This window comes from Saccopteryx leptura, chromosome 2, assembly GCF_036850995.1.
Source record: "Saccopteryx leptura isolate mSacLep1 chromosome 2, mSacLep1_pri_phased_curated, whole genome shotgun sequence".
In the NCBI taxonomy this organism is placed as follows: Eukaryota; Metazoa; Chordata; class Mammalia; order Chiroptera; family Emballonuridae; genus Saccopteryx; species Saccopteryx leptura.
This window is the reverse complement of record NC_089504.1, coordinates 291300457-291321331: the sequence shown is the minus strand read 5'-3', so window position 1 is coordinate 291321331 and position 20875 is coordinate 291300457. Positions and strand designations below refer to the sequence as shown.

Sequence of the window (20875 nt, the reverse complement as noted above, 5' to 3'; positions counted from 1 at the left end):
CTTGAGAAAGGACTCACTGGCTCAGCTTGAGCCCCTCAGTCAAGGCACATGTAAGAAGCAATCATTGAATAACTAAAATAAGACTACTATGAGTAATGCTTGTCATCTCTCTTCCTTCCTGTCTCTCTCTCTCATGAAAAATTTCTTTTAAAAATACAATCCACATACTATCCATATATATCACTCATTTAAGTGTGCAATTCAAAGGTATAGTCACAAGGTTTGTGCAAACATCACCTCAGAAAGAAACCTCCACCCATTAGTAGTTATTACTCATTCTCCTCTCCCCCAGCCCTGGCAACCACTAGTCTATTTTTAGTCTCCATGGATTTGCCTATTATGGATACTTTATAGAAATAAAAGTCATACAATATGGGGCCTTTGTGTCTGATTTCACTTGGTGTTATGTTTTCATGTTTCATTCAAGTTGTAGCATATATCAGTACAGTATATGAAAGTTCCAATGTTCCCACACTTGTCACTGTCCATCTTTTTTACTATAGTGGGTGTAAAGTGATGTATCTCACTGTAGTTTTGATGTGCATTTCCCCTAATCACTAATGATGTTGAATATCTTTTCATGTGTTTATCTGCCATTTACATATCTTCTTTGGAGAAATGTCTATTCAGATCCTTTGCCCATTTACTTTTTTTTTTAGATTTTATTTACTATTTTAGAGAGAGGAGGAAGAGAGAGAAAAGGTTGAAGGAGAGGAGTGGGAAGCATCAACTCACAATTGCTTCTTGTATGTGTCTTGACTGGGCAAGACTGAGAATTTGAACCGGCGACCTCAGCTTTCCAGGTTGATGCTCTATTCACTGTGCCACCACAGCTCAGACCAGATCCTTTGCCCATTTAAAAAATTGGATTATTTGTCTTTATTACTGGATTATACTAGTTTCTTAAATAGTCTAGATCAGGGATAGTCAACCTTTTTAAATCTACAGCCCATTTTTGTATCTCTGTTAGTAGTAAAATTTTCTAACTGCCCACTGGTTCCACAGTAATGGTGATTTATAAAGTAGGGAAGTAACTTTACTTTATAAAATTTATAAAACAGAGTTACAGCAAGTTAAAGCATATAATAATAATTACTTGCCAAGTACTTTATGTTGGATTTTCGCCAAGTTTCGCAGAATAAATCTTTATAAAACAACTTACTATAGTTAAATCTATCTTTTTATTTATACTTTGGTTGCTCCGCTACCACCCACCATAAAAGCTGGAACGCCCACTAGTGGGCGGTAGGGACCAGTGGGCGCTACCACTGGTCTAAATACAAATCACTTATCAGATATACTATTTGCAAAATTTTTCTCCCATTCTGTGGGTTGCATGTTTTCTTGATTGTGCCCTTGGAGCATAAAAGGTTTTAATTTTTATAAAGTCCAATGAATCTAATTTTTCTGTATTTATACTTCCGGTGCACCATCTAAGAACCAATGCCTAAATCAAGGTCATAAAGATTTACACCTATGTTTGCTTCTAAGAGTTTTATAGTTTTAGCTCTTACATTTAGGTCTTTTACCATTTGCAGTTAATATTTGTTAATGGTATGAGATAGAGGTGGCAGAATATTTTTTTCAATGTGGAAAATTATCCAGCTAGTTGTCCTACTTAGTATCATTTGTTTAAAAAAACAAGTCTTCTTTCCCATATGACCAGGCAGTGGCACAGTAGATAAGAGCATTGGCCTGGGATGCTGAGGACCCAGGTTCGAAACCCTGAGGTTGCTGGTTGAGCACAGGGTCGCTGGCTTGAGCGTGGGATCACAGACATGACCCCTCGGTCACTGACTTGAGCCCAAAAGTTGCTGGTTTGAGCAAGGAGTCACTGGCTCAGCTGGAGCCCCTCAGTCAAGGCACACGAGAAAGCAATCTTTGAACAACTAAGGTAGTACAACTATGAGTTAATGTGTCTCATCTCTCCCTCCTTGTCTCTCTCTCACTAAAAAAAACAAACACACATACACAAAAAAAAAAAAAGAGAAAAATAACTATTCTTTCCCTATTGTCTATGAAAGAATTTCATTTTTTTTTTAAAAACCAATTTCACACTCCGTGGAACAATAGGTATTCTGGAGTACAGAACAAAATTGTGTCCATTTCCCTTTCATTCTTTTTTTTTTAATTGATTTTAGCAAGAAAGAAATAAAGGGGTGGAGAGAGGCAGGAACATAGATTAGGTTCTTGTATGTGCTCTGACCAGAATCAAACTGGCAACCTCTGCACTTTGGAATGATGCTCTAACCAACTGAGTGAGTTATCAGCCAGGGCTCATTCGTTCTTTTAAAATAATCTTTACCTTGCCTGACCAGGTGATGGTGCAGTGGATACAGCGTCGACCTGGGTCCCTGAGGACCCAGGTTCAAAATCCAGAGGTCACCAGCTTAAGTGCAAGCTCATCAGCTTGAGCACAAGGTCATCAGCTTCAGCACAAGGTTGCCAGCTTGAGCATGGGATCACACACACAACCCCATGGTCGCTGGCTTGAGCAAGGCAACACTGTCTCAGCTGGAATCCCCAGGTTAAGGCACGCATGAGAAAACAATCAATGAATAACTAAAGTGACACAACTACGAGTTGATGCTTCTCGTCTCTCCCCCTTCCTGTCCCTGTCTCTCTCTCCCTCTCTCTCTAAAATAAATAAAATAATCTTTATCTTAATTATAACATTTGATTCATATAAAATATTACATAAATTTAAGGCACTGGCCAGGTGACTCAATGGATAGAGCATCATCCCAGCACACCCAGGTTGCGCACTCCATCCCTGCTCAGGGTACATATGAGATACAACCAATAAGTACATAACTAAATGGAACTAAGTGGAACAATGAGTAGATGCTTCTCTTACTCTCTCTGTCTCTCTCTCTTCCTCTATCCCCCTTACTTCCCCTTTCCCCATCTCATCTTCCTCTCTCTCAAATCAACAGAAAACTTAAAAAATTAAAAATGTTACATAAATTTAAGTTATAAACATATAATGATAAAACAAACACCACCCAGTTTTGATCGAGGCCATTATATATATTATCAATGCGCTCCTACTGTTTCCCAACCCCTGGCTTCCCTCCCACATATATATAAATGTTCCTTAAAATGAAGAGTCAAAACAAAAAACACGCATTTTTGTGAAGAGAGGGTAAAGAAACTAAGAGAAACAGGTAAATTATAAAAGCCAATCAATGTCCAAAAAGGACAGTCTTTTAAAATATAATTACTGGTGGCCTGACCTGTGGTGGTGCAGTGGATAAAGCGTCGACCTGGAAATGCTGAGGTTGCCGGTTCGAAACCCTGGGCTTGCCTGGTCAAGGCACATATGGGAGTTGATGCTTCCAGCTCCTCCCCCCTTCTCTCTGTCTCTCCCTCCTCTCGCTACCTCTCTGTCTCTCTCTCTCCCTCTGTCTCTCCTCTCTAAAAATGAATAAATAAATAAATAAATAAAATTTAAAAAAATAAAATTTAAAAAATAAAATAAAATAAAATAAAATATAATTACTGGAGAAGGTAACTGTTGGTAACCAGGAGCCAGAATGGTTTTCACAACTACTGTATTTTAAAAGGGGAGTGGGGAGCAGGAAAACAAACAACTTTTCCAGCTTTCTAAAGAACCTGGTACTCAACACTTACGCTAGTATTCCAAGAATTATGTGATAAAAAAAAGTTACAGAATTTTATGTACACACAAAAAAATAAAAAGGCTACATAAATTGGACCTATTAATGTGTGCTTATCTATGCACAGTTTTTAGAAGAATACACAGACATATATAACTGTAGTTACCAGTATATACCCATTTTTTTAACCATGAACTTGATACTAGCCTGACCTGTGGTGGCGCAGTGGATAAGGCATTGACCTGGAAATGCTGAGGTCGCCGGTTCAAAACCCTGGGCTTGCCTGATCAAGGCACATATGGGAGTTGATGCTTCCAGCTCCTCCCCCCCCTTCTCTCTCTCTGTCTCTCCTCTCTCTCTCTCTCTCTCTCTCTCTGTCTCTCCCTCTCCTCTCTAAAATGAATAAATAAAAATAAATAAATAAATACTAGAAGTTTCTGAAATAAATAAAATCCACTTACATACACTGTACACTTAAAATTTTGCACACAGGTCCTTAGGTGGGCTCAGGAATTGAGACTATTCAAGAAGTTAAGGAGACTAGGTTTTGAGATGTTTATCAAAGGCCTTAGAAGTCTCAGATGAAAGAAAAGTTTAGTTAAACTGATTACTAACAGAACTTGATAGATTATTTTAAGAGAAAGCAATAAAATACAATGCAAAGGCCACAACCTTTAAAGTCTAGATAATTCAAATCCAGGTTAGTCACTTACCAAATATTTGACTTATGCAAATTATTTACTCTCTAGGCCTGTTTCCACATCTGTAAGAATAAAAAAATTCCCTAGATAGTGGTACCTTATCTTTATATATGTGAGTCCCTATATGTAAATTGAAAAAAAATCTAAGGATTTTCCACGATAAAAAAAAATGAGTATTTTCAGTACCCAAAGATTGAAAAAAATACCCATGGAAATTATAAAGATTTCAGTTTGATAATATGTACTTAAAGTTGGCAGCAATATAGAGAAAGAACTACAGGTGGGCACTTATTTAGAGCAACCACTAGGGTTATTTGACAGTATCAATCAAATTTGAAATGCCTGCCCAACAATCTCACTTTATACCACAGATATGCTTATACAGTGAGTGAGAAAAATGCCTGAAAATGTTCACCACAGTGATTTGTAATCACAAAAAACTGGGACTATAATAAATGTTTAACAATAGGGAAATAAGTGGTTATAGCCAAAAGTAAAAACACCATATGTACTTCTAATGGGAATATAAACTTACTCAACATTTCCAGATGTCCAATCCAAGAAAAAATATTCACCAAAATCCTTAAATTTTTAACCTTTTATCCAACATTTTGACATTTAGTTCTGTATTCTTGCAACAAATGAAGTAAAGATAATAGAAACATTAACAGCAACCTATTGTTATACCAGTCAACCAAGTAAAGGAAAGTAGTCTTCAAAAATGCTAAATATTTAGTAAATGAGAAGATATTCACTATATATTGGACAAAAAGTATGATCCATTTTTATAGAGGTATAGAAAAGTATATATGTACCGAATAAGTTACAAATTATTATATCCAGAAAGTGGGGTAATAGTTTAAAATTTTTTTCCTTTTATTTCTTTCTGCCTACTTTTTCTACAACGCACATATTATTCTTGTATTAATAAAGCTATTTTAATTTTTAAAAGGAAATAAAAAATGACTGTTAACAAGTTCTAGCCTGACCAGGCGGTGGCACAATGGATAGAGCATCGGACTGGGATGTGGAGGACCCAGGTTCGAGAGCCCGAGGTCGCCAGCTTGAGCGCGGGCTCATCTGGTTGGAGCAAAGCTCACCAGCTTGGACCCAAGGTCACTGGCTCGAGCAAGGGGTTACTCAGTCTGCTGAAGGCCCATGGTCAAGGCACATATGAGAAAGCAATCAATGAACAACTAAGGTGTTGCAACGAAAAACTGATGATTGATGCTTCTCAACTCTCTCTGTTTCTGTCTGTCCCTATCTATCCCTCTCTCTCTCTAAAAAAAAACAACCAAGGTCTATATGTATAGAATTCTCTCATTCTCAACTTCCCGTTTTATTTATTTATTTATTTATTATTATTATTATTATTATTATTATTATTTTAGAGAGGGGGAGAGAGAAAATGAGACAGAAACATCAATCTGTTCCTGTATGTGCCCTGACCAGGGCTCGAACCAGCAACCTCCGCACTTTGGAATAATGCTCTAACCAACTAAGCCATCAGGCCAGGGCTATTTTATTTTTAAGGAAAGTAAAATAAATTTAAAAACAGCCCTTTGCAGCAATGCAATGATTCTATGAAGAAGCTTATTTCTAGTTTTGAGTCCTAACCCATAATTTCCCACTGACTCATCTTCAGAGTGTAGAAACAGTCATCAGAAATTAAATAAAATTCAATACTATATAATTTCTCTAGTCAATAAATACACTAAAAACACTACCTTTCACCATTTCCTTCAGGCAGACAACAACCCTATCCTGTCTTCCATACCCAGGAGCCAATAACCAAATGAATCTTTCAGAAAAAAAAATACAAAATAAATCTGCCCTGGGAAGATTCTTAGCAAATTAGTGAGGCTCTTCTAATTTAAAAAAAAAAAAAAAAAATTAAGCCTCAACCCAGATCTCTTTGTTACAAATTTGGGGTTTACATTTTCTCTCCTAGAAATTATCAGCAGCAAGAAATCGGCTGCACTCCAACTTGAAACACCATCATCAATTCAGCACTGCCTCGAAGGAACAGCACCACCTACTGACTCACTTGCCTATCAGAAAATCATTACTAAATTCATTCTCCAACTAATGGAACAATATCAGTACCTAAAGCTAAACAGGTATAGCTTGTTCCTAAGACCTTTTTTATTCTCTCACCCCTCTAGCTCAATTAAGAATTTCCCAGTAATCTCACTTACCATTGTTGTTGGCAATTAATGTGACAAGTGTCTTCTTTGCACTGTCGCTGTTCTGTGCCCCGCTGCTACTAACAGTGGTGGATGTAGAGAGGTGCCCAGCAACAGAAGCATGCGCAGCGATGGGCACTGGAACCGAGACTGGCTGCTGGCTCACAGAAACTGTGGGGAAGGGGAGGCATAATCACTGGAAGCAGGGTCAGATAACATTGAAGGGTCTTATTCTAATCTTCGCTTTACATCTTATTGCTAGCCTCTACATCCAAAAAGTTCCTGCTTTATTTGTAAATCCAGATGTTGTTCTATTTCTCCTCCTACCTGTCCCTCACTCCACCAATGAGAGGCAATACCGCCTTCTGTTCACACTTCGTAACTCATGAATGTATTGCTTATACAGCTCAAGCAAACCTCTAGGAATCAAAGGTTTATTTTCACCACAACTGGTATTCATAACCATGTATAATAAGCCGTCCATAAGACCCTAAACTGTGTCCTGTTTCAGCCCAAATCAACACTATCTTCAGGTCCCCAAAGCAAGGAAGATAAAAATAAAGAGAGCAACGGGTACAATTGGGGCAGGGTGGATTATCACCTATTTTTTAAATTCAGGGCTAAAACTTGAACCTACAACACCTTTTTGAAAGAGGAGCTAACAAGCCTAAGTTTGTGAACTGTCCTTGAAGGCATACATAAAGCAAATTCTATTCAGCTTACAAATGAAACCAAGCTAAAGTAAAATAAACAAAAAAGGGAAAAATACAAAACTCCAAGACTATGGAAACCTGTGCTTTGACAAGGTACATAAACGGGCACTGCAACACACTGCCCCTGTGCAGTCTTCTTCATCACGGCATTTGGTAAGGGAACTGCTAGATGTTTGGTAAATAGTGGTAAATAACAACTCTCAGTGTTTTTAATGAATTAAATACAGTGTGTCTAGCTTTCTGTAGGAGGAAACTGAGGCACTTACAAAGTAGACACTGGAAAATAAAGGTAGCACCAGCGCCGCAATGAGGCGTCCCTGAATTCTTAAAGTCCTTTTCTACCTCACACTTTCTTAACAAAAAATGCCCTTCAATTGAGTAACTAATGTAGATCAAAAGTTTTTGTTACCTGTAGTAGTTTTATCCACTGAATTATAATCTTCAACTACAGAATCCTCAATGACATCACTGATTTTCTGCCATGGCTCCAGCTCCTCCTCCTCACATTCCATAAACAGGTCGGTGTCCGCCATGCTACCGAAAAATATATATATTAAATAAGATACTGACCTCAGAATGGAAAATAATGTTTTATACAAAATACAGAATCTGATTCTTGAATCTACTGGTAACCCATCCCCTTGTGCTATCCTCTACCATTTCCCCTAACCTACCCCTATTTCCAAGGGTCCAAAATTATGGTACATAAAAGTACTATTTTATTACCAAGCCTTTTTGCAGCCTCTTAAATTTTACATTCAGGATGAGAAGCTCACTTGTCAACTCTAGTCCCAGTCCTACTGTTGTCTTGTACTCCACCATGGTTTTGGAGTCAGCTACACTGCTTCTCTTAAAAACAAAGCCTACAGGCCCTGGCCGGTTGGCTCAGTGGTAGAGCGTCGGCCTGGCATGCAGAGGTCCCGGATTCGATTCCCAGCCAGGGCACACAGGAGAAGCACCCATCTGCTTCTCCACCACTCCCCCTCTCCTTCCTCTCTGTCTCTCTCTTCCCCTCCAGCAGCGAGGCTCCATTGGAGCAAAGATGGCCCAGGCGCTGGGGATGGCTACTTGGCCTCTGCCCCAGACGCTAGAGTGGCTCTGGTCACAACAGAGCGACGCCCTGGAGGGGCGGGGCATCGCCCCCTGCTGGGCAGAGCGTTGCCCCCTGGTGGGCGTGCCGGGTGGGTCCTGGTTGGGCGCATGCAGGAATTTGTCTGACTGTCTCTCCCTGTTTCCAGCTTCAGAGAAAAAAAAAACAAAAACAAAAAAAACAAAGCCTACAGGCCCTGGCCGGTTGGCTCAGTGGTAGAGCGTCGGCCTGGCGTGCAGAAGTCCCGGGTTCGATTCCCGGCCAGGGCACACAGGAGAAGCGCCCATCTGCTTCTCCACCCCTCCCCCTCTCCTTCCTCTCTGTCTCTCTCTTCCCCTCCTGCAGCCAAGGCTCCATTGGAGCAAAAGATGGCCCGGGCACTGGGGATGGCTCCTTTGCCTCTGCCCCAGGCGCTAGAGTGGCTCTGGTCGCGACAGAGCGATGCCCCAGATGGGCAGAGCATCGCTCCCTGGTGGGCGTGCCGGGTGGATCCCGGTCGGGCGCATGCGGGAGTCTGTCTGACTGCCTTCCCGTTTCCAGCTTCAGAAAAATACAAAACAAAACAAAACAAAAACAAAGCCTACATCTTTGCAATGTAAACAAAGAGCTTCCCTATTCTGCCCTTTAAGTATCAGTTGACTAAAGGTCAATTTCTTTGGCTTGGAATGAGACTAGCATTACTGCTCAAAGTTCAACACAAACATAGCCTTTAATGCTAAGGTTCTCAGTGCCCTTCATATCTCAGTAAAACTTTTACCACATCCCGAGGCCAAAAACAAAACAAAACAACCAACCTAAGAGTTAAGTATTAATTAGGTCTACACAATTTGATAGCGTTAGTTTATGAGATGCCCAACAGATGGCGATGCTTCACTGAAAATTTAAAATTCCAGGCGATGCCGCAGGAGTTAACTAGCTACAGCCAAGTGCCAGTTTTAATTGGTCAAGTGCTTGACCTGCTCCTAAAGTGTTCTCTAATATTCTTTTTAATTATTTCTGTCCTCTCAAAGCCATAGGAGGAACAAGATATGAGCAAGGCAAGAGAAAGACCTAAGGGGGACCAGAAGATGACGATGGAGTAGGCAAACGTTACAACTCCCACCTCCCAGAACTAAAGTGGATTACAACTTAACTTGGGAACAATCACCTTGAAAAACCAACTTTGGACTAAACTAAGAGGAATCTATAACTAAGCATCACCGAAGGAACCACACTGAGCTGGTAGGAAAGGTGGAGACATGGAAAGAGCTGCCCCACTCCCAGGAGCGAGAGGCAGCCTAGAGGGTCTCTCATGGTGGGGTGGGTTTCCCAGAGAGTTGTGGGTCCTCAGCCACAGGACCAGAACCCCAACATGGAGCCCCAGAGACTAGAGGAGGCATACAGACAGTATATAGATGAAAGAAGAGCCGGGTTACTGTCTGTGAGAGGGAGACAGAACTCTCAGACCCAGGCTCTGTCTTAAAGGGACCACGCAGAAAACCTCCTTCACAGCCACTTACCCAGGGCTCTGGGAGCAGAAAGCACTAAGAGGACTGGAGTTGCAAGAGAGTGTAATCTCAGAGGCACAGAGAGAGACTCTGGGAGACAGCCAACCTAACCCCTGTGCTAAGTCACTCCCCAAATCTAAAGTGACCATTTTTCCTGGTAGAAGCAGTACCAGCAAAGGGAAGCAATTACCCCACCCACCAAAGGCTCTCCTAATCCAGTGAGAGCAAAGAGTCACTTAGAAGCAGGGGGCGCACAGGGACACAGGCTTTGAGTACTGAGGTCAGGGCTACACCGCCCCTCCACACTGCTGAGTACCCTCAAAAGGGCGAGTGGACAGGCTGTGGCAGGTGGCGGCAATGAACCTGGGGCAGTGGGAGCAGTGCACAGCAAGGCAGCCTGCAGGGCAGCTAGTGCAGAGGCCCGCGAGCCCGCGCGCTGGGTGGTGCCAGTGCCCAAACACCCGAGGAGGCAGCAGCAGCAGCAGGACTCAGACAGACCATACCTCGGGAATACAGAGTCCATACACACTGGCCAAGAGTAGATAAAAGCCAGCCTAGGAGTGCAGCTGATATTTAAAACGACACCTGGGCCCAGCAGAGGCAGCCACAAATTCTGGACTGCCTATAGCTCCAAGAAGGCTGCTAAGAGCCAGTCATAAACAATGACCCCCACTGGTCTGCACCAGGTTCCGGCCAGGAGGTCCAGGACTGGCACATCCAGTGGCCAGATACGGAAAACATCAGCTCAGGACCTAACAACCCTAGTTAGAGTGGTATCTTAAGAAAGGGCTCCTTACACCTGACCCAGCTAAGGCATAGAAAACACCGACACGAATAGCAAAAAGAACAGTAGCAGCAGACAAGTACCCACAGCGGATTACAAACAACAGCTGAGGCCAACCCAAGAAGATCTAGAAACAATACAATTGTACAACTGGAAGCTGGAGGCAGACACCACCAACCTTATACTGAGCTAGGTACACAAACAGCACACCCAAAGGAGCAGTCTATACACAGACAAAATGGGAAGACAAGAGAAATGTAATCCAAATGAATCAACAAGAGAAATCCCCAGAAAAAGAACTGAATGAGATGGAAATAACCAAGATACCAGATGCAGAGTTTAAAATAATGATTGTTAGGATGAATGTTAGGACACTCTGGATCTTAGAACAACTGACGGACACAATGAGCACCTAAATAAAGAGATAGCAAGCATCAAAAATGTCACTGAAATCATAAAAAAGAATCAGACAGAAATCACAAATACAGTATCAGAAATGAAGACTACACTAGAAAGACTACACTCGGGAACTACAGGCTGGATGAAGCAAAGGATCAAATCAGCGATTTACAGGACAAGATAAACGAAAGCACGGAAGCAGAACAGCGAAAAGAAAAGAGGATCAAAAAGTCTGAGGAAACTATAAGAGAGCTCTGTGACAAATGAAGAGAAACAACATCCTCATCATAGGGGTTCCTGAAGGAGAAGAGAAAGAACAAGGATAGAGAACTTGATTGAAGAAATCATAGCTGAAAACTTCCCTAAATTGATGCAAGAAAAAGTCACACGAGTTCTAGAAGTACAGAGTCCCATTAAAGAGGAACCCAAAGAGACCTACACCAAGAAACATCATAATTAAAATACCAAAGTTAAGAGAGAAATAATACCAAAAGCTGCAAGAAAAAAAGCAGTCAATCACCTACAAAGGAGCCCCCATAAGGATGACATCAACTTTTCAACAGAAACATGTGAGGCCAGAAGGGAATGGCAAGAAATATTCAAAGTAATGCAGAACAAGAACCAAGACTTCTTTATCCAGCAAGGGTATTGTTTAAAATTGAAGAAATAAAAAGTTTCCCTGACAAAAAAAAAACCCTCAAGAAATTCATTACAACCAAACCAGTGCTGCAAGAAATGTTAAGGGACCTGTTGTAAACAGAACAAAAAGGGGGGGGAAACATCTAGAAAAAGAGAAATGTAGATTTAAAGAATAAAATGGCAACAAACAACTACATATCAATAATAACCTTAAATGTAAATGGATTAAATGCTCCAATCAAAAGACATAGGGTAGCTGCGTGGATAAGAAAACAGGACCATACATATGCTGTCTACAGAGACACTTCAAAACAAGAGATACACATAGACTGAAAGTGAAGACATGGAAAAAAATATTTCATGCAAATTGAAAAGAACCAGGGGTAGCAATACTTATATCTGACAAAATAGACTTTAAAACAAAGACTATAATAAAGGAGAAAGAAGGTCACTACATAATGATAAAGGAAATAATCCAACAGGAAGAGATAACCATTATAAATATCTATGCACCTAATATAGGAGCACCTAAATATAAGGTCTACCGGAAAGTTCTGTCCATTTTTGGAATAAAACAAAATACAAGTTTTTCTTACCATCAATAACTTTATTAAATAATATAATTTCCATTATTATTAATGATTTCTTGCCAGCATGAGGGCAATTTGTATATCCCATTTTTGGAAAATGTTTTATCTTTTGATGTGAAAAATTGAACCAGTGCTTGTTTGATATCTTCTTCATTTTTGAATTTTTTGCCCTTCAAAAAATTTTGTAAGGACAAAAACAAATGATAGGCCTGACCTGTGGTGGTGCAGTGGATAAAGCATCGACCTGGAAATACTGAGGTCGCCAGTTCAAACTCTGGGCTCGACCAGTCAAGGTACATATGGGAGTTGAAGCTTCCTGCTCCTCCCCACCTTCTCTCTCTCTCTCTCTCCTCTAAAATGAATAAATAAAATAAATAAAAATTAAAAAAAACAACAAAAAAAAAAAAACCAAGTGATAGTCAGAGGGTGCTAAGTCTGGGGAACATGGTGGATGTGACAGACATGCTTTTGTAGCATTTCTTCCTTGTTGAAATTTGTAAAAATTACAGTGGCGTAAATGAACTTTATCAGTAGCCACGGGTACACTATCGCTTCACACATAAGACTAACGTGAATCAACTTTGCTTTAGTTAATTTGCTAATCAATATGTATACATTAAGTGATAAAAATAGAGAGGCACACATGCGCCAAATAAACGTGTTTACATGTCGAAACTTGTGATAGAAACGGACAGAACTTTCCAGTAGACCTTATATATAAAGCAGACTTTGATGGACATTAAGGGCGAGGTCAACAGCGATATTATAATAGTAGGGGATTTTAAAACACCACTAACATCAATGATCCTCAAGAAAGAAAATTAACAAAGACACAGCAGCTTATTAAAGGACACACTAGGTCAACTGGATTTAATAGATATCTTCAGAACCTTTCACCCTAAAGCAGCAGAATATACATTCTTTTCAAGTGCTCATGGTACATTCTCTAGGATAAACCATATGTCAGGACACAAAATGAGTCTCAATAAATTTAAGAAGATTGAAATCATTATCAAGCATCTTCTCTGATCACAACATGAAACTAGAAATCAACTACAATAGAAAAACTGAAAAACACTCAAACTCTTGGAGACTAAATGCATGGTATTAAACAATGAATGGGTTAACAATGAGATCAAGGAAGAAATAAAAAATTTCCTTGAAACAAATAAAAATGAACACACACCAACTCAAAATTTATGTGACACAGCAAAAGAAGTCCTGAGAGAGAAGTTCATAGCAATACAGGCAAACCTTAGGAAGCTAGATAAAGCTCAAATAAACAACTTAACCTTGCATCTAAAAGAACTAGAAAAAGAACAGCAATTAAAGCCCAGAGGAAGTAGAAGGAAAGAAATAATAAAGATCAGAGCGGAAATAAATGACATAGAGGCTAAAAAAACAATACCGAAGATCAATGAAACCAAGAGCTGGTTCTTGGAAAAGGTAAACAAGATTGATGAACCTTTAACCAGATTTACCAAGAAAAAAAAAAGAGAGGACTCAAATAAATAAAATTAGAAATTAGAGAGGAGAAGTAACAACTGACACAGCAAAAATACAAAGGATTGTAAGAAAATACTATGAAGACCTGTATGCCAAAAAATTAAGACAACCTAGGTGAAATGGACAAATTCCTTGAAACATATAATCTTTCAAAAATCAATCTGGAAGAATCAGAAAACCTAGAGAGACCGATTACAACAAATGAGATCGAAACAGTTATCAAAAAACTCCCAACAAACCAAAGTCCTGGGTCAGATGGCTTCACAGGCGAATTCTACCAAATACTCAAATAAGAACTAACTCCCATCGTTCTCAAGCTATTTCAAAAAATTCAAAAGGAGGGAAGACTTCTAAGCTCCTTTTATGAGGCAAGCATAATCTTCATTCCAAAACCAACCAAAGACACTACAAAGAAAGAAAACTATAGGCCAATATCCCTGATGAATTTAGATGCTAAAATTCTCAACAAAATATTAGCAAACCGGATCCAGCAATACATGAAAAAAATCATACATCATGATCAAGTGGGATTTATTCTGGGGAGGCAAGGTTGGTACAATATTCGCAAATCAATCGACGTGATTCATCAAAGAAACAAAAGGAAGGAGAAAAATCACATGACAATATCAATAGATGCAGAAAAGGCATTTGATAAAATCCAGCACCCATTTATGATCAAAACTCTCAGCAAAATGGGAATACAGGGAACATACCTCAACATGATAAATGCCATCTATGACAACCCCACAGCCAACATCATAATCAATGGGCAAAAATTAAAAGCAATCCCCTTAAAGATCAGGAACAAGGCAGGGGTGCCCCCTTTCACCACTCTTACTCAACATAGTTCTAGAAGTACTAACCACAGCAATCAGACAAAAAGAAGAAATAAAAGACATCCAACTTGGAAAAGAAGAAGTAAAACGATCGTTATCTGCTAATGATATGATACTGTACAAAGAAAACCCTAAGTCTCAGTGAAAAAACAATGAACCTGATAAATGAATTCGGCAAGGTGGCAGAATATAAAATTAATATTCAGAAATCAGAGGCATTTTTATACACCAACAATGAACTGTCTGAAAGAGAAATTAAGAAAATAATCCCCTTCACTACTGCAACAACAACAAAGAATAAAGTACCTAGGAGTAAATTTAACCAAGGAGGTTAAAGACTTGTACTCGGAAAATTATAAAACATTGATAAAAGAAATCAAGGAAGATACAAACAAGTGAAAGCATATACCGTGTTCATGGATAGGAAGAATAAACATCATTAAAAAGTCTATTATTACCCAAAGCAATTTATAAATTCACTGCAATTCCTATTAAAATACCAATGGTATATATAGTTCAAAGACATAGAACAAATACTCCAAAAATTTATATGGAACCAAAAAAGAGATTGCCTCAGTAATCTTGAAAAAGAATAAAGTGGGTGGTATTACATTTCCTGATATCAAGTTATACTACAAGTCCACTGTACTCAAAACAGCTTGGTACTGGCATAAGAACAGGCATACAGATCAATGGAACAGAACAGAGAACCCAGAAATAAACCCACATCTTTATGGACAATTGATATTTGACAAAAGAGGTAAGAGAATACAATGGAGTAAAGACAGTCTCTTTAACAAATGGTGTTGGGAAAATTGGACATCTACCTGCAAAAAAATGAAACTAGAACACCAACTTTTTCACAAAAATAAACTCAAAATGGATAAAAGACTTAAATGTAAGTCATGAAACCAAAAGCATCTTAGAAGAAAACATAGGCAATAAGCTCTCCGACATCTCTTGCAGCAATACATTTGCTGATTTATCTCTACGGGCAAGTGAAATAAAGGACAGGATGAACAAATGGGACTGTATCAACCTAAAAAGCTTTTGCACAGCTAAAGACGATATGAACAAAATAAAAAGACAAACCACACAATGGGAGAACATATTCAACAATACATCTGATAAGGAGTTAATAACCAATAATTTATAAAGAACTTCTAAAACTCAACACCAGAAAGGTAAACAATCCAATTAAGAAATGGGCTAAAGAACTGAACAGACACTTCTCCAAAGAGGACATACAAATGGCCAATAAGCATATGAAAAAATGTTGAACGTCACTAATCATTAGAGAAATACAAATTAAAACCACAATGAGATACTACCTTGCACCTGTTAGAATGGTGCTGGTTAACAAAACACCACACAGTAAGTGCTGATGAGGGTGTGGAGAAAAGGGAACCCTCCTGCACTGCTGGTGGGAACGCAGACTGGTGCAGCCACTGTGGAAAACAGTATGGAGATTCCTCAAAAAATTAAAAATCGAACTGCCTTTTGACCCAGCGAAAACATGGATGGACCTGGAGATTATTATGCTAAGTGAAATAAGCCAGGCAGAGAAAGAAAAATATCATATGACCTCACTCATTTGAGGAATCTAATGAACAATGTGAACTGAGGAACGGAACAGAGGCATAGGTAGGATCGAAGGGACCAGAGAGAAAGCGGACAGAGGGAAAGGGGATGAGATCAGAGAAGAGAAAAGAGATTAGTGAAATTATATATACACTAAAAGCCCGGCGGTCATACGAAATGACCGCTGTTCTAGATATTATAAATTGTAATTAAAATGATTTGTGCAAAGGTGTCTGCTAATTCAAACTGAATTACCCAGGGCAGGCGGCGAGGACACCCCTTTGCTTAGTGCCCCACGGGGTTTCCCCCTTCTACTTGCTTAACTGCTTAAAGTAGAGTGCAATGAAGGAAACCACTGGCGGTACATTTCTTAAGAGCCACCGCTAGCTCAATAAATAAAGGTGATTTAAATAATAAAATGTTAACCTTTTTGCGTTTCGGTCAGCATTACTCTGTCGTTTTTTTGCATTTCTCTCCTGCCTTTGTTCAAGGGACTCATTTTGTCGAGACAGGCTTTTTCGTCTTGCATCTGAGGCAAGCCTTGTTTTTCTATGCTCATCAGTCTCATTTTGCCGAGAAAGACGCATTTGCTCTGCGACTGAAGCAAGCCTTGTCTTTCTCTGCTCAGTGGTTTCTTTTTGTCGAGAAAGCCGTTTTTGTGCAGCTTTAGCTCTTTTTCTCTCCTCTTCAGTGCTGTATTTTCTAGGAGGCATTCTTAAAAGAAATTACGTTAAGACGTAGTTTTTATGTAAAACAGATGATTGCCAATGCAAACAAATGTTCACCTTCCCCCTGATATGCTCAATTTGCGTTCAGCCTTAAATTGTTTCCAAAGCAGATGATTGCCAATGCAAACAAACGTTCACCTTCCCCCTGACCCGCTCAATTTGCGTTCAGCCGTGGCAACTTCACCCCATTGGCTAGTACAGTTACGCAAGCAACCAATAAGCTATCGGCGACAAACAGACACTTAAGCCGCATATAATAAAGATAACAGCATTATAGAGAGGACAGCAAATCCTGGGGGGAAGGTGGAAGGCATTTGGGGGAGGAGGCAAGGGGGGGGTGTCAAAGGAAACACAGGGGTTGGGGGGTAGATATATTCAGTGGGACACTTGAATCTATGTAAACACAAATTAAAATCAATAAAAAATTTTTAAAAAGTCCTAAGGTATCAACCTAGATTTTCTTAATTTCATATTCAATTTACATGTATTAAAAGAGAATATTAGCCATAAATTGAATTAAAATTAAATCCGTATCACAGCCATCTTTTGAGCTAAGACCACACAACACACATCTCTGTATTTTCCAAACTAATTCCACTGAAAAAAGTAACACACTAAACTTTTTCCCCTAACTACTTAATTTTTATACATTGTTCTTTGCTGTACAGTATAACTTTCTGAGAGCCCACAGCCAAGAGATGATTAACACATAAATATCAAACACCCAGTAGAATAAATATAAACTGTGGGTAACCTCTACAGATGGATCTCAAGGATCTTCTTTTAGCTCTGACCAGCTGCAAGCAAACACCCCATACATACACTGAGCATCTGTAGAAAACTTTCCTTTAAAATAGAGTTATCTGAATGCAAACTGTGATTTTCAATGTCATGCCTGTGGACATTAAAATATTAGCATATCCAAAGGATGGTCTTTATATCTCACATATTTATAATATCTTAAGAGACTGACTTCATGTTTGATTTCATGAAACAATGACTTTTAATAAGAAAGTTGAGCCTGACCAGGTGGTTTCGCAGTGGAATTGCAGTGGATAGAGTATCGAACTGGGATGCAGAGGACCCAGGTTCAAAAACCCCAGTCGCCAGCTTGAGCACGGGCTCATCTAGTTTGAGCAAGGGGTTACTCAGTCTGCTGTAGCCCTCAGGTCAGGGCACATATGGGAGAGCAATCAATGAATAACTAAGGTGCCACAATGAAGAGCTGATGCTTCTCATCTCATTCCCTTCCTGTCTGTCTGTCCCTATCTGTCCCTCTCTCTGTCTCTGTCACACAACAAAAAAGAAAAAAGAAAGTTGAAATCCTGGCCAGTTGGCTCAGCAGTAGTGTCGGCCTGGTGTGTGGATATTTTGGATTCGATTCCTAGTCAGGACACACAGCAAAATTGCCCACCTCCTTCTCCCCCACTCTCTCTTTCTCTCTCTCTCTCTCTCTCTCTCTCTCTCTTCCCCTCTTGCAGCCATGGCTCAATTGGAGTGAGTTGGCCCCAGAGCTGAGGATGGCTCCATGGGCTCAGCCCCGGGGCACTAAGAAGAGCTCGGTTGCTGAGCAATGCCCTAAACGGGCAGAGCATCGCCCCCTACTGGGCTTGCCTGATGAATCCCAGTAGGGGCACATGCAGAGGGTCTGTCTCTGCCTCCCCTCCTCCCACTGAAAAAAAAAAAAGTTGAAAGTTTCTTCCAACTAACCAATGTCAAATTACATTATTCCTCCCATGAAAAAGGTACTCTAAGAAACAGCAGGAAGGCAGAAAATATTTTTCGCCTGACCTGTGGTGGCACAGTGGATAAAGCATCAACCTGGTATGCTGAGATCACCAGTTCGAAACCCTGGGCTTGCCTGGTCAAGGCACATATGGGAGGAGTTAATGCTTCTGCTCTTCTCCCTTCCCCCCCCCCCACCTCTTTATCTATCTTTCTCTCTCTCTCTCCTCTCTAAAATGAATAAACTCTTACAAAATATTTTTTCAAGTTTTCTACAGCAAACAAGAGAGAATTAACCAATAATGTTAAAAAATCTGCTGAGAATATTTTATAGACTTATACCCAAAACATCTCTGAAAGTCATAGAAAACAAGTTTCTCAGTTAAGTCCTCAATTCTGACCTAGACTCTTATTTCAGAATGTGACCTTTCATTTCAGCATCTCTAGCTCACAGTCCAGAAGTTTAACTCTGTTGAAAACATGGGGTATGCCACAATGGATATCAACCTAAATACTTCACAGACTTTAAAAATGATGGCCCCAGCCAGTGGCTCAGTGGATAGAGCCTCAGCCCAGTATATGGATGCCTCAGGTTCAATTCCTGGTCAGGGCACACGGAAGTAACCATCTGCTTCTCCCCCCACCCCTTGCTTCTCCCTTCTCTCTCTTCCTCTCTCACAGCCAGTGGCTTGATTGATTCGAGCATGGGCCCCACCCTGGGTGCTGAGGTTAGCTTGGCTGGTCCCAGCATCAGCCTTAGGCGCTAAAAATAGCTCAGTACTGATGCCTGGTTGCCGGGTGGATCCTGGTCAGGGCACATGAGGAAGTCTTGACTCACTATCTCCCCACCTTTCACCTAAAAAAAATAAATAAATTTTAAAAAATAAAAAATGCAAATTTAGCTTCTTATAGTTTTCATTATTAAAAATCCTCATCAATATGATGAAATGCTGTTTTAATATCTTTACCAAGATGCTTAAGAAATAAACACCATCATTCTCTGTAGTCTCTTAAGTGATAGATAGGATATAATCACCTTTCAACTATTTTCACCAGACAGGAATTACTATATATGCAGTACTAAAATGTACAGATCTTACTGAGCCATCATCCTACTCATGTTTAACCTCTTTCCACACCAAACCTTTAACTTAATTTCACACACACACACACACACACACACACACACACACACACCTGGAAATGTTTTATTATTTTGCTATAAAGGATAAATGTACTTAGTAAACTTGAATACTTCTCACACTAAAAAATAAACAAAATTATGTTGACATTCAATCCTTACTCAATTTAGGGACATTTTCATTTCTTCCGAGAAGTTGCTAGGTAAAAATGTGAACTTCAGAAATCGAAAGCTAGCACATAGAGAACACAGTGCTACATCATAAAGGAAATCTGGATGGACAGTAAATTTAAGATTCATAATTTAACCAAGGGGAAAACTCTCATCATATTATAACTATAAATCTCTAAATCAAGACTGTAATGATTCTATTTTTAAAATTAAATATAAATTTTAATATAAAAATAGACATGAATCCATCATCCAGCTTCAAAAATTATCAACACTGATCTTGTTATCTACGCCTTCTCTTTCACATTACTTTGAAGTTAGTCCCTAATATCATATTCATAAATATACTGCTCACAAAAATTAGGGAATATTTCAAAATGAATATGAAGCTATAAAATATCCCTTAATTTTTGTGAGCAGTATTTTGGTATATAACTCTAAAATGGACTTAAAAAGATCACATATGCTCCCCAAAAAGTCATAGTACTATTACATGCCTAAAAAACTGACAGTCCCTTAATATCAAATATCAAGTCAGCATTCAAATTCTTTCCAATAAAATAAAATCCACATATTATGATTATCTGATAAGTTTCTTCCTTCATCCTTTTTCCCCCTTGCAATGTTTTTGTTGAAGAGCCAGGTCACCTCCTATAGTTTCTAGTCTGAATATTGTTGATCATATATACTCAAGACATTTAATATAATCCCCTGTCTGCTGCAAATCCTGAACCTGACAGTTGAATCTAGAGGCATAATGAGATACAGGGTGAACCACCCATCCATCTCCCACCTCCTTCAACACCTCCCTCTATTCTTAAGGGAGGTGTTTCCTTACATCAGGAGGCATGTTCAACACCTTGATCCAGTCATTCTAAATCTATCATTCATTCTTCATTTCTTAATGAAATGCTTCTATTAAAAATATATGTATATCAGCCTGACCTGTGGTGGCGCAGTGGATAATGCGTCGACCTA

General features: G+C 39.4%; 1 protein-coding gene across 3 annotated transcripts in view; it reads right to left on the bottom strand.

Annotated features, from left to right (window-relative positions):
- POGZ (pogo transposable element derived with ZNF domain) overlaps positions 1-20875 on the bottom strand; it is a 62880-nt gene that overhangs the window by 28638 nt on the left and 13367 nt on the right. For 2 of the 3 annotated variants that reach the window (XM_066362505.1, XM_066362506.1), the window contains exons 1-3: positions 16559-16913; positions 7630-7754; positions 6520-6678 (exon numbers count right to left, since the gene is read on the bottom strand). In XM_066362505.1, the coding sequence (XP_066218602.1) occupies positions 6520-6678; positions 7630-7754; positions 16559-16845 (571 nt within the window). In that variant the 5' untranslated portion in view covers positions 16846-16913. Of the gene's footprint in view, positions 1-6519; positions 6679-7629; positions 7755-16558; positions 16914-20875 lie in introns of those variants that run through there. The other variant, XM_066362507.1, reaches the window with a different exon arrangement.